This window comes from Gigantopelta aegis, chromosome 10 (genome assembly GCF_016097555.1).
Source record: "Gigantopelta aegis isolate Gae_Host chromosome 10, Gae_host_genome, whole genome shotgun sequence".
Lineage (NCBI taxonomy): Eukaryota > Metazoa > Mollusca > Gastropoda > Neomphalida > Peltospiridae > Gigantopelta > Gigantopelta aegis.
The window spans coordinates 81,772,444-81,788,937 of record NC_054708.1 but is presented as its reverse complement, the minus strand read 5'-3'; the positions used below and the strand labels follow the sequence as shown (position 1 = coordinate 81,788,937).

At 36.4% G+C, this 16,494-nt stretch overlaps 1 protein-coding gene across 5 annotated transcripts in view; it reads left to right on the top strand.

Moving 5' to 3' along the window:
* Window positions 1–16,494, top strand: part of LOC121384325 (myoferlin-like) — a 175,859-nt gene that overhangs the window by 31,513 nt on the left and 127,852 nt on the right. For all 5 annotated transcript variants that reach the window (XM_041514666.1, XM_041514669.1, XM_041514665.1 and 2 more), the window contains exon 3: window positions 7,448–7,539. In XM_041514666.1, coding sequence (XP_041370600.1) covers window positions 7,448–7,539 — 92 coding nt within the window. The remainder of the gene's footprint in view (window positions 1–7,447; window positions 7,540–16,494) is intronic.

Here is a 16,494-nt window from a genome sequence, read left to right as displayed (position 1 = left end):
ACCAAACTGTGACCCATAAATATCAGTACTACAACCCCTACCTCAAAGTATTAACTGCAGAAAATGGTACCTTTCATGGCTCATTTTCGGTATAACCAGATGTTTCTGCAACACCCCTAGTTTCGCACAAAATTTTAGTACTTTTTTTTACAGGTACACCATACATGTTCCAAGCACAAGGCTACTTGACACGGTGGTACTACATCAAATAAAATTGCATACATTTTTAGCCCAGATGAAACTAATTTTTTTTACAACCAACACACTCACATTTATAACCAATCACAGGACTTGTGGTGTTAACTTCTCTATCAAAAGTTCGGTACACCTCGAACTTCGACCCAGACGGAAATTAATTGGTATAGTGCAACCTACAGGTACATGTGATAAGGGAGATCAATTCAATATAGGACATCAGCTGATGTAAACAGATGATATCCATAATACGGGAGATCACCCCATATAACAGCTGAGACATTTAATAAGAGATAATACCATCTTCTATAAACAGCTGAGACATTTAATAAGAGATAATACCACCGTATATAAACATCTGATACATTTAATTAGAGATAATATCACCTTATATAAAACATCTAATACATTTAATAAGAGAAAATACCACATTATATAAACAGCTGATACATTTAATAAGGGAGACCACCTTATATAAACAGCTAATACATTTAATAAGAGATAATACCACCTTATATAAACAGCTGATACATTTAATAAGGGAGACCACCTTATATAAACAGCTGAGACATTTAATAAGAAATAATACCACCGTATATAAACATCTGATACATTTAATTAGAGATAATATCACCTTATATAAACATCTGATACATTTAATAAGAGATAATACCACCTTATATAAACATCTGATACATTTAATAAGGGAGACCACCTTATATAAACAGCTGATACATTTAATAACAGTTAATACCACATTATATAAACAGCTGATACATTTAATAAGGGAGACCATCTTATATAAACAGTTGATACATTTAATAAGGGAGACCACCTTATATAAACAGCTGATACATTTAATAAGGGAGACCACCTTATATAAATAGCTGATACATTTAATAAGGGAGACCACCTTATATAAACATATGATACATTTAATAAGGGAGACCACCTTATATAAACAGCTGATACATTTAATAAGGGAGACCATCTTATATAAATAGCTGAGATGTTTAATAAGGGAGACCACCTTAAGTAAAGAGAATATAATATATAATTAATAACCTACCACATCATACATCAACATCTGAGAGACAAATGTACATGTATACATGTAATACAAATGTATGGGAGATCACCTCATATAAACAATTGAGACATATGACAACTTAAGTACAGGAACCGTGAAGCATTCTAGTTTCAATCTGGAATAAGTGCAGCTTACATGTATGCTGGAATGTTGCCAGAAAACTTCATGATTTTACATCCCTGATTATTAGCTTATTATTTAGGTGTTAACAACTGACCAAAGTAGTAAAGCAATATATTTAATAGAGGACCTTTATAGTCAGTTATCATCACAGCAGTTACAAGTCCGATCAAATGCATCTGGTATGCAGATAACAAAATAAAGGTTGCATCTGATGTAATCAGGAGCTTCCAGGTCATAACTAGGTTGCTATACACCACATTAATTACGTTTTGTTACAGTGTTAACATACAACTAGTGAGTGATCAACCCACAGAAGTTCCATCCATGTAAAAAGAGTTGCATATCTTACGTTTAATTTGTTTCTGTCTTCGACAAAACTCTTTGGTGAGGTTGTGTCCATGTTAGGTATGCTTGAACAGTTCTTGGATGGAAGCATGCCAAAAATTACATACAAAGTTACACCCACATTTAATTTTATTGCAGGAGAATTAGGTTGTCATAAGACATTTACTAATACTGTGTATTTTCACAGTAGCTTTTTTCTCTATATAGATTTGACCTGACACCTGTCATATTTAATTAAATAACACAACTTACTTCATCTGCAAAGTTATTAGAATTCTAGCATCCTGACTAGGGACATAACATTAAATTCCAGTGAACACATGGTAGGCTATAACATGTGCGAGATTTTGTATCACACAATGTCATATGTTCAATAAAACACATGTATATTTTTATTGCTATAGTAAGATTAAATGGGTATGCAGGGTTTCTGCCAGAGGGTAAAACGGGTATGGCGCCATACCCAATTTTTTTGCGGATTGTTTGTTTTTTAAGTTGACCTTTTGACATAATTAATAACTCTTTATCATTACTGTATGATCTTCTTAACCCTAATCCTAAACCTAACCCATTATCTTTCTGGTGGAGGCCCCCCCTCCCATACCCCCTCCCATACCCCCATCAACTGCAATTGCATTGAGCACATACATTGTAAATATTCAATTCCATAGTGCCATACCCAAAAATTTATTTCTGGCAGAAACCCTGATATGTACTTATTGATACGATACTTATTGCTATACCTGTTTCATGATGTTTTCCCAGTACAACAAGAAGTTGAAGCTTAGGTGAAGCGATTTAACAATGAAAAATAAACCTGATAAAAGTAAAACGCTGATTAAACACAGTTTTATTGTAGAAATACAACATTGACTAAATAAGCATGCTCATATTCCCTGTCCACCGTCTTTCAATTTTCATTGATGGAAATAACTTGTGAATAAGTAGAAATGACATAAAGATCCGTTTCTCTTGGGTACAGTGAGGCTCCTGCTCTCTCTGTGACTCTCTCTTCAACAAATTTACCCAATCTACCTTTGCCTCTTTTCCTTCTGTTTCAACGTTGGACCTTTTCACATTTTATGTGACACCATCGTTGGATTCTTAATATTTGTGAAGGTTGCTGCAAGTGAACAGCACAACGGTTGGATCCGCTGGGTGATATGGGGGGTTGGAGCTCAGTAGATATAGGGTGGCTATAGGGCATCGGCGGTTTCGGCCGTAGGTTTGGTTTAGGTCTGTTCTGGGGTCCCACCCCGCCCTCTCCCGGTTTCCCTGATGGGTCACACTGAAGTTCCGGATATGAGCAATTATCCTCCTTTAATTACCCAATAAATAAACCTGTATGGCTCGGGCCCAACCTCTCCTTCTTTCCTCCAGGGCTTAAATTTCTCTTAATTGTAATCTATATTTTATTAATTTTATCTTTTTGAACTGCCCACTCTAAAATTGGCGTCTAAAATATTTTAATTTTTAAAATTATTTAGGGTTATATTGTTATATATTTTTGGACTTGCACTTTTAAATTTAAATATTATTAAAGTCCCTAGTCCCAATTTTGGTTTAAAAATCTAAATTGTCCCTTAGTATTCTGTCCTGGACCAAGCCACTGGCTATCCAGAGACTTGGCCCGTGACAGACATGCCTTAAACCTTAGTGGTATATGGGCATGTTAAAAATATTCACTCACTCACACTCAATAAGTACACACCAGTACAAATTGGTGTTGGTAAATGAATACAGATTTAATATATGCATCGACACAATGTCAAATTAGGAATCGATACTCAAGCAAGGGTATCGTGTATTGTATCATCAGCAGTAGTATCGTGACGAATTGGTGTATCGTGACGAATCGGTGTATCGTGACACACCTAAACTGAAATCAACGTATAGGGTACAATGTTTAAAAAACATACATATATGAATATGAATTTCTGAGAAAATTATATTTGTTGTTATTAGCCATATGGTTAAAACTAGAATGCCAAGTAAGACGTAACACTTCATGACATCATCAATTGGCGCACTACAACCTTACAGGAACATCAGCCAAATGAGTTGAGTGATAAAAATAGAAAGCCAAGTAAGACGTAACACTTCGTGACATCATCAATTGGCGCACTACAACCTTACAGGAACATCAACCAAACGAGTTGAGTGATAAAAAAAGCGATCGATTATGGGTAATCATTAGGATATGAAACTTAATACCATTTCATATCATGTTTATGTCCCTCAAGAAATAATTTTCATTGTCCTACATGTATAAATATGAATATTTAAACAATTTATTAAAACTAATGTCCTGTGTCACAGGGCATAAAATTAGATTTTTTCAGACAAATGATATGTCGTTCGTGTGGTTTTAGTGTTTGCACGAACGATTTCTCCAGTGGTTAAGATACAAATGAAAAGGTTAACCGGCAACGGTAATCAAATGAGAATCTAAGATGGGCAATTTTCGTAGCTTTTCTCCAAATTCTTATCATAAATACTGAATTATTATTATTATTTGGTATGCTGGGACTAACTTGAAAGCTGCCATTTACATTTCAGCACACTGTTACAGGGGAGTACTTGTTGGCGCCAAACAATAGTCTGAACGAAACGGGGATTTCATGGAAGCTTTGAGCTTACGGGGATTTCATGGAAGCTTTGAGCTTACGGGGATTTCATGGAAGCTTTGAGCTTCCGGGTCTGAACAGAAAGACCCGAAGTTCTGCAAATCCTCGAACTCAGTGTTTCATCATGTTCTAATTTCCACTTCGTTATTTTAAAGACCCTTATTAAACGTACTATTTTCTTTGCTGTGTATGTCATATTTTAATAAATTGATGTAGCAAGGGTTGTACTTGTTTTCATTACAATACATGTTTCAGAATTAATGCATATATTTCAACGTAACCACACAGGTGTCAAAAAGTAAATAAATATACAGAACTTCACATATGTTTTTTTCGCTTCCTATATATTGCACGAGTTTATTGTGCGTAAGAATATTTATCATGAGACCGCGTAGTTATATTAGCCAAAACACGTCAGTTTACATTTTCTGATGAGCGATTATAGTTTTTGCACGAACGATCAGTCGTTCATTTCAATATTGGTTTTGCATAACGGACAGACGAACGACAAAATTGTTCGTGCCAAATTTTATGCCCATGGTGTCATGTTTTGGTTACATACAATTTATAATTTCTGAATAATTTAAAATAAATTAAATAAAACTAAAGTAATATTCATATTTCTTATGATGTTCAGTATACACTTTATTTGATTATATATAATTTCTGCTTCCCTGGTAGGTTCATAGTCTTAAAATGTTAACATTATCACTGGCGAGTATTTATTTTGAGTACAGCAACCAGTTGACCCAGTCACTCAGTGGAAATGATGGATGAGTCCACATTGACTAGCTGGTAGAGTAACCACATAAATTCCCTTCCATGGTTTCCAGGTATTAGTCTATGATAAATACAATGTAGGTCACAGGCTGACATTTGAAACTTCTCCCTAGACTGAGTGAGCCATCTCCCAATCCAACCAGTCATACACATTTATAGGATATTAAACAAGCTTCCATTTCGTATCATGTTTATGTCTCGAGTAAAATAATTTTCAGTTGTCATGAGAATGGTAGATAGTTTAATATCTTATTTATTACCCATATGGCATAATCGATTTTAATTTATATCACTGATCTTGTTTGGTGATCTGATATGGTTGTAATGCAGTCATCGTGTGCCGTCGAAGTATTACGTCCCACTTGGCGTTCTAGTGGGACGTATCACTTTGATATGATTTTAACCCTATTAGTAATAAGTATGTATATCAAAGGGTTGGCTATCCATTGAAATAGTGCCACACTAGGTGGGATTTAGCGTAGTTAGTGAGCTTTCACCTGAAGTGCTTGCTTCATAGGATCAAACCCCATTGGGTTTCCCCATTCTAACCAGTGCCCCATGGCTAGTATATCAAAAGTCATGATATATGTTGTCTTGTCTGTGGGAAAGGACATTTACAGGGGAGGGTAGGTAGGGAGGCAGTAGTAGACTTCTTATCTCTTTATCCATCTCTCACTCTATCTCTCTTTCTCCCTCTTTCTTTCTATCTCTCTGTTCCTCCCTTTCTGTATGACTTGCTGTCTCTCCTTCTCTATCTCACTCACTCTCTGTATCTATCTCACTTACACGCTCTCTCTCTCTCTCTCTCTCTCTCTCTCTCTCTCTCTCTCTCTCTCCCTCTCTCTCCCCATCTCCCTCTCTCTCTCTCCATCTCCCTCTCTCTCTCTCTCTCTCTCTCTCCCCGTCTCTCTCTCTCTCTCCCCGTCTCTCTCTCTCTCTCTCTCTCTCTCTCTCTCTCTCTCTCTCTCTCTCTCTCTCTCTCTCTCTCTCTCCCCATCTCTCTCTCTCTCCCCATCTCCCTCTCTCTCTCCCCGTCTCCCTCTCTCTCTCCCCGTCTCTCTCTCTCTCTCCTCTCTCTCTCTCTCTCTCTCTCTCTCTCTCTCTCTCTCTCTCTCTCTCTCTCTCTCTCTCTCTCTCTCTCTCTCTCTCTCTCTCTCCTCTCCCTCTCCCTCTCTCTCTCTCTCTCTCCCTCTCTCTCTCTCTCTCTCTCTCTCTCTCTCTCTCTCTCTCTCTCTCTCTCTCTCTCGCTCTCTGTCTCTCTCTCTGTCTCTCTCATTCTCTCTCTATTACAGTGGCAGATGGAGGATTTTTCAGCTAGGTGGGTGCAACATTTAAAGGAGCATATACAGTATTCAGTGTGGTTGAGCAATGTTTATAATTGGGGGGGGGGGGGGGGGGTGGCAGGATGTAGCCCAGTGGTAAAGCACTTGCTTGATGCATGGTCAGTTTCGGATCAATCCGTCAGTGGGCCTATTGAGCTATTTCTCGTTCCAGCCAGTGCACCATGACTGGTATATCTACGGCTGTGATATATGCCATCCTGTCTGTGGGATGTTGCATATAAATGATCCCTTGCTACTAATGGAAATTTTTTGTTGGCTTCCTCTCTAAGACTATATGTCAAAATGAACAAATGTTTGACATCCAATAGTTGATTATTAATAAATCAATGTGCTCTAGTGGTGTCATTAAACAAAACAGACTTTGTTTATAATTGGTACTTAAAATATCCAAAAGTATACTTTTTATAATTTATAGTATTTATGACAATACTCCCCCAAATCTCCAAACCAGTAAAGATATTAAATGTACCCCACAAAACACAAATAAATGTAATTGTATTTATTTGCTAAACACTGGGTTTTGGAGGCACTTTTAGAAATCCAGGGAGTTGGGGTGTTTACCCCCAGTACTCTCTTTCTTGATCCACTCATGTAATAGCCATAGTTTACAATGTGCTGAGGTGTCATTAAAAATGTATATGTTTTCTCTATAATTGAGTCGGTGGGCCCATTGGGCTATTTCTCATCCCAGCCAGTGCCCCACAACTTGTATATCAAAGGCCATGGTATGTGCTATTCTGTCTGTGGGATAGTGCATACAAAAGATCTCTTTGTACTAATGGAAAAATGTAGCGGGTTTCTTCACTAAAACTATATGTCAAAATTACCAAATGTTTGACATCCAGTAGCCTATGTTTAATCAATCGATGTACTCCAGTGGTGTCATTAAACGAAACAAAGTTTAACTTGAACTATAATTGCATGTTTGCTGTTATGTCTTGCAGAATGTTGACTTGGAGCTATCCGGCGCTGGGCTCACTAGCAAGGATGAGTTGGTCATCACTATAAAGGACTGGGAGCGGATCGGCAGAAACAGGTGGGTTAGGCCAAACACAGTACATTTCTCATCTCTGTATGGATTGATTTTCACCTTTGTGCATGTTGATTTTGAACCTCGCTCTTCAACATGTTTGGGTTGTTTTATTTTTCATGGTATGATGTCGAATTTTGCATGGCTTTTCTTGCTGTGATATAAAACCGCATTTGATGCCAAAATGTCATCACTTGGATCATTAGCTGGGGTTTTATTTCTCTCAAAAATAGGTCCTGTTTTTTTTAATGAGTAGTATAGCTTGTTATAAAATATTTGTGGCTAAAGTCGAAGCCATAAAAATTGTGTTTGCTATATTGAAAATGTAAGGGAAAATATTTAGGATACCAAGGGAAATGAGGGGGCAAAATGGCCATTGAGGAGGGACCATATCAGATGAGGAGGACGTAACAAAAACCTTTTCTGTGCATTTCATGTTTTAAAGAAAAACAAAGGGAAAAATAACCCCCAAAACAGGTGTGTTGGAGTAGCGATCACATTTCTCTTATACACAGTTTGTGATTACTGTACCTACCTATATATATAGAAACAGGTGGGTTGGAGTAGTGATCATGTTTCTCTTATACACAGTTCGTGGTTTCAGAAACAGGTGGGTTAGAGTAGCGATCATGTTTCTTTTATACACAGTTCATAGTTTTTGTATACACATGACCATCATAATGTGAAGAATTCATTTCCAATGAATTAATGAATGAATGAATGAATGTTTAACGACACCCCAGCACAAAAATACACATCGGCTATTGGGTGTCACAAATGGTAACTACCCGGTATATGAAAATATTTCGTTTCCATCATGCAATATTTGCCAGTTTCCATATTTTAGAATTAGCAGTTACTGTTTTTTGATGTTAGTACATGATCTATGCCCATGGAAGAGGATGCTAAAACTGTACCAAATGTGATTATACCTTACATTATATTTCAACAAAACCATGTTTTTCTCAAAATTACATATATATATATATATATATATATATATATATATATATATATATATATATATATATATATATATATATATATATATATATATATATATATATATATATATATATATATATATATATATACATATACATATACATATACATATACACATACACATACACATATACATATACAGACACACACACACACACACACACACACACACACACACACACACACACACACACACACACACACACACAGACACACATACATACATACATATATATATATACAGTGGAACCTCGTTAGTCCGGACTCCAGTAGTCCGGAATCCTCACCTTACGGACGGTTTTATCACAAAACGAAACGACCGCTCAGTAAAATTATTCGTTAATCCGGATATTCAGGTTCCGGAACCAGACAGTCATAATTCTGAACCAAATGTAAAAAGTAAAGGCAAATTGCTTCGTTTGACCGGTCGCCGCTGATTGAACATACAAGTAATCCGCCAATTAACACTCAAGGAATCGACGGAGATAAAATGGCTGCACGGGGTTTCACACCTCAGTTTATTTAACCATTCACCTGTGTTTATTTAGTGTTAGTCGGATAGAGCATAAGTGTTCACAAGTGTTTATTGTTTTTTTAACTATAATTTCTTTGATCTATGACCAGGCTGGCTGTTTTATTTTATGGGGGGGGGGGGTATTTTATTTTTAAAAGTGGGTAACTCTTGATCATACCCTACGGTACCCCATGATCTTGTTTTGTAACTACCCTCCCAACTTGCCTGTATGATCTATTACTGAATACTGGTCATAATTGTTTTGGTGTCCCAACTCAAGAGTATTGCCAGTCACCCAAAATAAAGACAAATGAAACGTCTTTATATGTTATTGCTATCAAAACACTGACTTGCGACTCTTTCATAAGTGGAACAATGCTCATTCAGTTTCATGCCGGTTTTGAGAGAGTTGTATTTCTGTGCTAGGGGCGGAGGGGTGTATCATGTTGGCGTTTATATTATATCAGTAGATATAGCAGAAATGAATTATAATTTCGCCATTTAATGTTTAAAACATAATCTGTAAACGTAGAAACTTTAAACTAATAATGATTGTATATAAGTGAGAAACAATATGCATTCCTCAACAACGTACCCACTTCGTGGAAATCAACTCGACCACGTGGCCTAGATTTACAACATTAACCGGTACGACAAAACACGACTAATAAAATTGTAAACTTGTTGTCGCTAGTAATCAAACATTTAGCATCAACAATGCAACATGTCTTAAACAGTATTTCATTTTATTTAATCGCATTTTCTAACTTTAAGACAAGCACCTGACAGTACACTACTAAATAGTAGACTAGCCTCACGGACATGCAAATAGCACTTATTCACACCACGAGGCGGATCAACAGAACAAAACTGGTTGAAGAATTGTTTGGTTGTAAAATTCAAATGTGTCGTTTTTATTTTGTTTTTGAATCAAGGGAGGTTACTCATCACGTACATTTCAGTAATCCGGAAATTCGTTAATCCGGACGTTTTTTTTAATAACCATACTGTCCGGACTAACGAGGTTCCACTGTATACATACACATACATATACACATACACATACAAATATATACATATATATATATACATACATATATATATACATACATATATATATATACACATACACATATATACACATATACATATATATATATATATACATATAGATATAGATATATACATATAGATATAGATATATATATATATATATATATATATATACATATATATATACATATATACATACATACATACATACATACATACATACATACATACATACATACATACATACATACATACATACATGCATTAAAAGAGCTTCCTTTTTATGGAAGCTTCGATAGCTCAGAGCGTATCGTGGTTAGTCTTGCAATTTGCGGGCGAATCGGTGCCACAGGTTCGAGTCCCAGCAACGGCATGGGACAATTTGTGAGGCCAGAAAGGATTTAATTATCCCCTGCACCAGTGCGTTAATATCTATTTTGTAATAGTCAACCTCGACATACATACAATATATATATATATATATATATATATATATATATATATATATATATCATATACATACATACATACATATATATATATATTATATATATATATATATATATATATATATATATATATATACATATATATACACATATATATACATATATATATATACATATATATATATATATATATATATATATATATATATATATATATATATACTTATATATATACATATATATATATATATATATACATACAGTAGAATCTCATTGGCTCGAACGCCCAATGGTCGAACCTACCTGTATTCTCGAACCAAGAACAATGTCCCGATTTTTTCTCTCTATTAAACCCTATATTTTGGTGCTGATTGGTCGAATACCCCTAGGGTCGAACAGAAGCTTTCTCTCGAACCAGTTTATTGGTCCTAACTGTAAAATTAAACATATTTAGCTTGAACGACTAAGTCTATCCGAAGAAATACAAAAAATATTTATGTACGAATGTTTTATCGACCCTTTTACGTCAGTCTCAAAGTAAGTTATTATAAATTTGGAAGTGGAACGAATTAATCCTAGATCATATTCGGCTTATCATGTTGTTTATTTAGCACCTATTGGTAATTATCTTTCTAGTACAGACAATTGTACTACGACAATCGTTAGCTGGTTGAACCTTGCCTGTAACACCAATCAATTGGTGAGCCTAGCCAGGCCTCGCCGGTTTACTTTAATCATTTTAATCGCTACTCTATGCCTGAGCGTCGGCATATTCTGTGTTTAACTTGAAATACAGGAGAGATCATTGTAATGTAGTGATTGCAACAATAACAGGTAAAGGCCCTCCGCCTGTGCTTCATGCATTCATTTTTTTCTCAGCGTTGTCAATATGTCGCTAAAGATTCTACAACAGCATAGTAAAGAACGATTTTTTAAATAAATAAATATTTATAAATCCAGACTACCAGTGTGTTTGTTATTTGTTTATTTAAATAATAGTTACAAATATGTATCTCATCCGACATTTGACGACGACTTCGTTACTCATGAGTCAATAGTACCATCTCGCCCAAGCCAGTTTTACGGAACTATGCGATGTGTTCCGATTGGTTTTTGTGTTACAGAAGCACCCGACAATGGCCGAATGCATGGTTCGAACTACCCGATGGGTCGAACAGACTTTGATGCACCGACAGTGTTCGAGCCAATGAGATTCTACTGTAATATATATATATATATATATATATATATATATATATATATATATATATATATATATATATATATACTGAACTGAACAAAAAAAGAAACTTCCGATTTGTACATATAGTATTTGTTGTGTTAAAGAATTCATTGTGTAATGAAATGATATAGGTAGTATTAGCCTTGAGCTGTATTATCAGGATTCATGAATTTTATTAATTATCTTTGCACTGTTAATCGTCGACAACATGAAATTCAATTTGCACGTGCATGCATGGTTCGACATGTCCCGTGTAGTATTCGGTCAATTTGTTTTACTTGTCTTACTGACATTGTTGTCAAGTGAACGAAAACGCTTCAAAATTTGTAAAAAAAATTAAGTTTTTTTACACTGTAGCATTTTTAGTATGCCAAGAATACCCAATAATTTACGCGAACGCGCGATTGGCATGCTTGATCCTGGCATGTCGACAGAAGACGTTGCAAGGCATGTTGGGAGTTCTAGTCGAGCGATACGAAATCTTCGCGTAAGATTTCGAACGACAGGAAACACCAACGACTTGCCACGTTGTGGACGTCTGCGTGTTACAACGCGTGGTCAAGACCGCTATATCATGAACACGCATTTGCACAATCGATTCCAAACTGCCACTGCTACTGCTTCTAACACACCTGGGCTTCATAATAACCGAATCAGTGGGCAAACTGTTTGTAATCATCTGCGGGAGAACGGTTTACATGCACGACATCCTTACGTCAGATGCGTTTTAACACAACGTCATCATCTAAATCGTCTTAATTGGGCACGTGTACACACTCGTTGGATACGGCGACGCTGGAATACCATTCTTTTTTCGGATGAATCCAGATTTTCTTTACAACGTGGTGATGGCAGGGTGCGCGTCTACCGTAGGAGAAATGAACGCTATGCTGACTGTTGTGTTCTTGAACGAGATCGTTTTGGGGGTGGGGGTTGTGTCATGGTCTGGGCAGCCATTGCCCATGGTTATCGTTCACCACTAGTCGTCATTGATGGCAATTTAAATGTTGGACGTTACCGCGATGACATTCTTGCTCATCACGTCATTCCTCTGTTCCATAACAACGCCAACATCTCGATTTTTCAGCATGATAATGCCACCTCTCATACAGCTAGAGACACTGTAAATTTTCTTAGGACAAATAACATTGATTTCATTGATGACTGGCCTGCTAAAAGTCCTGATCTCAACCCCATCGAGCATGTCTGGGATAGTCTGGACAGATGATTGAGGCGTCGTCCCAACCCACCCGCTAACGTCAACGAACTTCGTCAAGCACTCATTCAGGAATGGAACAATATTCCACAGGCAGAAATCAACACTTTAGTCAATTCTGTGCACCTGCGATGCACTGCAGTGGTCAATTCAAGAGGTGGTCATACCCGTTATTAAGTGGGTTTTTTTTTTTTTTAACCCCTACTACACTTGGTCAAAATTTCTCCCAGTTTCTGTTAACCTATGACCATGATTTCTGAACCAAACGATGCATCATGGAACACTCTTTAAACGGTTTGTTTTCATCAAGTTATGTTCAAGCAAAGTTAGCGGAAGTTTCTTATTTTGTTCAGTATATATATATATATATATATATATATATTTATGAAACTCTTCATATACAGCCTATACCATGCTGTTTGTAATGCTGTTCTGTGAATAATAACCTAGAAAAGAGGATATGAATTTTTTATATATAAATCAACCACTTACAATGTACACTGAGTTTTTCCCATTCCAACCTGTTCCTCATGTCTCGTATTATCAAAGGCTGTCATATGTACTGTCCTGCTTGCATCATAAGATTGAGTAATCTCAGTGGACCCAATCATTGCTTGCGTGTTTTTCCCCTCCCAATAAATGACCCACGACTGGTATATCAAAGGCTGTGGCATGTGCTGTCCTTGCCTGTGAGAAAATTCATATAATGGGAAAATGTCACAGGTTTTTTCTATCATTGTGATCTAGTGGTGTCATTAAACAAAACAAACTGTAACTTTGTGGTTCATTACATTGATTAATTAATCATCGGCTATTGGATGTCAAAACATTTAGTAATTGTGACTCATGTTCGTCCGAGGAAACCCGCAACATTTTTCCATTAGCAGTAAGGAATTTTTTATATGCACTTTCCCACAGACAGGACAGCACATACCACAGCCTTCAACCAGTTGTAGTGCACTGGTTGGAACTAGAAAAACTCAATCAGTAGAATGAATCCACCTAGGTGGTTCGATCCTGTGACGTAAGCATCTCAAGGGAGCACTTAACCGACAATTTTAACTTTAAACTTTCATAAAAGAAATATTCCAATAATGTTTATTGCACAATTTTCTGTGACTTCCAAAAGGCATTGCAAGACTGATGATCATTAGCAGTGCTCTGTGTGTATATCTATTAGTGGATTCTGTGAGTAAGATGTAATATATATAACCGCTTTCCATCTGGCAGACTGTCCTATCCTGGGAAACATTACACTGGCTTTGTTTTAGTGATCTGTGTGGACAGGGAGTTAGTCTGGAGAAATTAGGCCATCTAATGAATTTTGTTGATATGGTCTTGCTGGCATGGTGGTCCAGACATCGACATTAAGGTTGGTGGTACGTGCTGGGTTCATATCCCGGTAGAGGCTCAAATCCAGAGTGAGTTAATGGTTCAGTAATGTGAGTGATGAATGAATGAATGTTTAATGTCACCCCAGCACAAAAATACATTGGCTGTTAGGTGGTGTAAAGCAGATGGCAGGGCTCGAACTTAATGGTGGCACCAACGGCAATTGCCATCATTGAGATATAAATGGCCGTAGGTGTAGAGCATCACCGATGGCACTTTTGTGGCTCCTCAACAATGATGAAATGTCTACACCTGGTGTACATTATTTGCCAATATTTAACGTCTGCACATTTAAAAGATGTCTACATACACATGTATAACAGGATAGCCTTTTAGTCAGGTTTATTTGCTGCAAATGTCACTTTTTATACAAATTGCCATTGGTGGACTGTTTCATCCATTGCAATTCTTTTAAAAATTGCTGTGGGAGACAAATTCTTAAGTTCGAGCCCTGAGATGGTACACCAACGGTTTGTCATTAAACCTTTCTATAGACATCCTAGATAACATGCTGAAACCTATAAAAACACCATTAGAGCACATTTATGTATTAATCATGGGCTATTGGATGTCAAACATTTGGTAATTTTGACATAAAGTCTTAAAGAGGAAACCCACTACATTTTTCGATTAGCAGCAAGAGATCTTTTTATATTCACCATCCGACAGACAGGATAGTACATACCATGGCCTTTGATATCCAGTCATGGTGCATTGGCTTGAACGAGATACAGCCCAATGGGCCCACTGACAGGGATCGATCCTGGACTGACCTCACATTAGGCGAGCAGCTGGAATCTCAGTCAGATATTGTTCAATATCGCGTAGCATTTCGCAATGCAAATTTCAGAGATGGCTACACAATGATAGACGTTAAATAAATGTTAGATGTTAAATTTTTAAAAAATATTCCCTGTTAATTGTTGGTTGTAACCAGCCAAATGACTATTTTGTATTTAATGAGGAGAGGGAAGACTATGTTTTAGTTATTGTTGGCCTTGTAGCTGGTGTCACTTATGTGTCTCAGTGGAGACACTTGTCCCTTGTGAAGTCCAGTTAACTTCAGGTCGATTAAACAGTAACCTGGTTTTATGCCAGCCATGTAATCCCGGTCTCCATGTGTATGTAGAGGGTATTAGGCTAACAATTGTTGTGAAAGAAAAATAATAATAACAGTAAATATAAGTAATGACAATTAATACTCAATAGACAACAAACATGGTATAATGCAGTTATCCAGATCTCTCTCTCTCTCTCTCTCTCTCTCTCTCTCTCTCTCTCTCTCTCTCTGTCTGTCTGTCTGTCTGTCTGTCTGTCTGTCTGTCTGTCTGTCTGTCTCTGTCTCTGTCTCTGTCTGTCTGTCTCTCTGTCCGTCTGTCTGTCTCTCTCTCTCTCTCTCTCTCTCTCTCTCTCTCTCTCTCTCTCTCTCTCTCTCTCTCTCTCTCTCTCTCTCTCTCTCTCTCTCTCTCTCTCTCTGTCTTTGTTTCATTTTATGTAATACCCAATGTATTATATAACAAAATAGCTTGTTTGTAGTACATTTTATATATTGTAGTGTTTAAAGTGTAATTAGGTGTACAAAAATATATATTTCTTCATACCACTATTTGAATGTGTACTAAAAATTATATACATCTGAAGTTCACCTCCCTGTATTTACTGTAATTATTGTTCTACTGATGCAAAACCCACAGCTGCCTGAGCCACTGCTATTGACATTTAAAAAATTTTTTTTTAATAATTGGCTTGGTATACTGATCGATAAAATATTCCACCACAAACACTGACCAACATATTAATTAAATAGGTGAGTTTTAGGCTAGTGAATTCAATGATCTATACATTCTAAGCAATTTGTCATAATTTGCTGGTGATGTTTGTAACTAAAATTAGAAAAAATAATATATTATTTTTAAAACAATGTTTTATCACTGATGCAAATACCTATACTCCCTGAGTCATTTTAGGGTATTTACTGTCAACAAATGTATAAAAATATATTCTGTGCTGTTCTGTGTATAGGAACATGTTTATAAAATGTTCCTTGCTGCTAATCTGGGGCCCAATTCACAAAAGTCTCTTAGGCTCT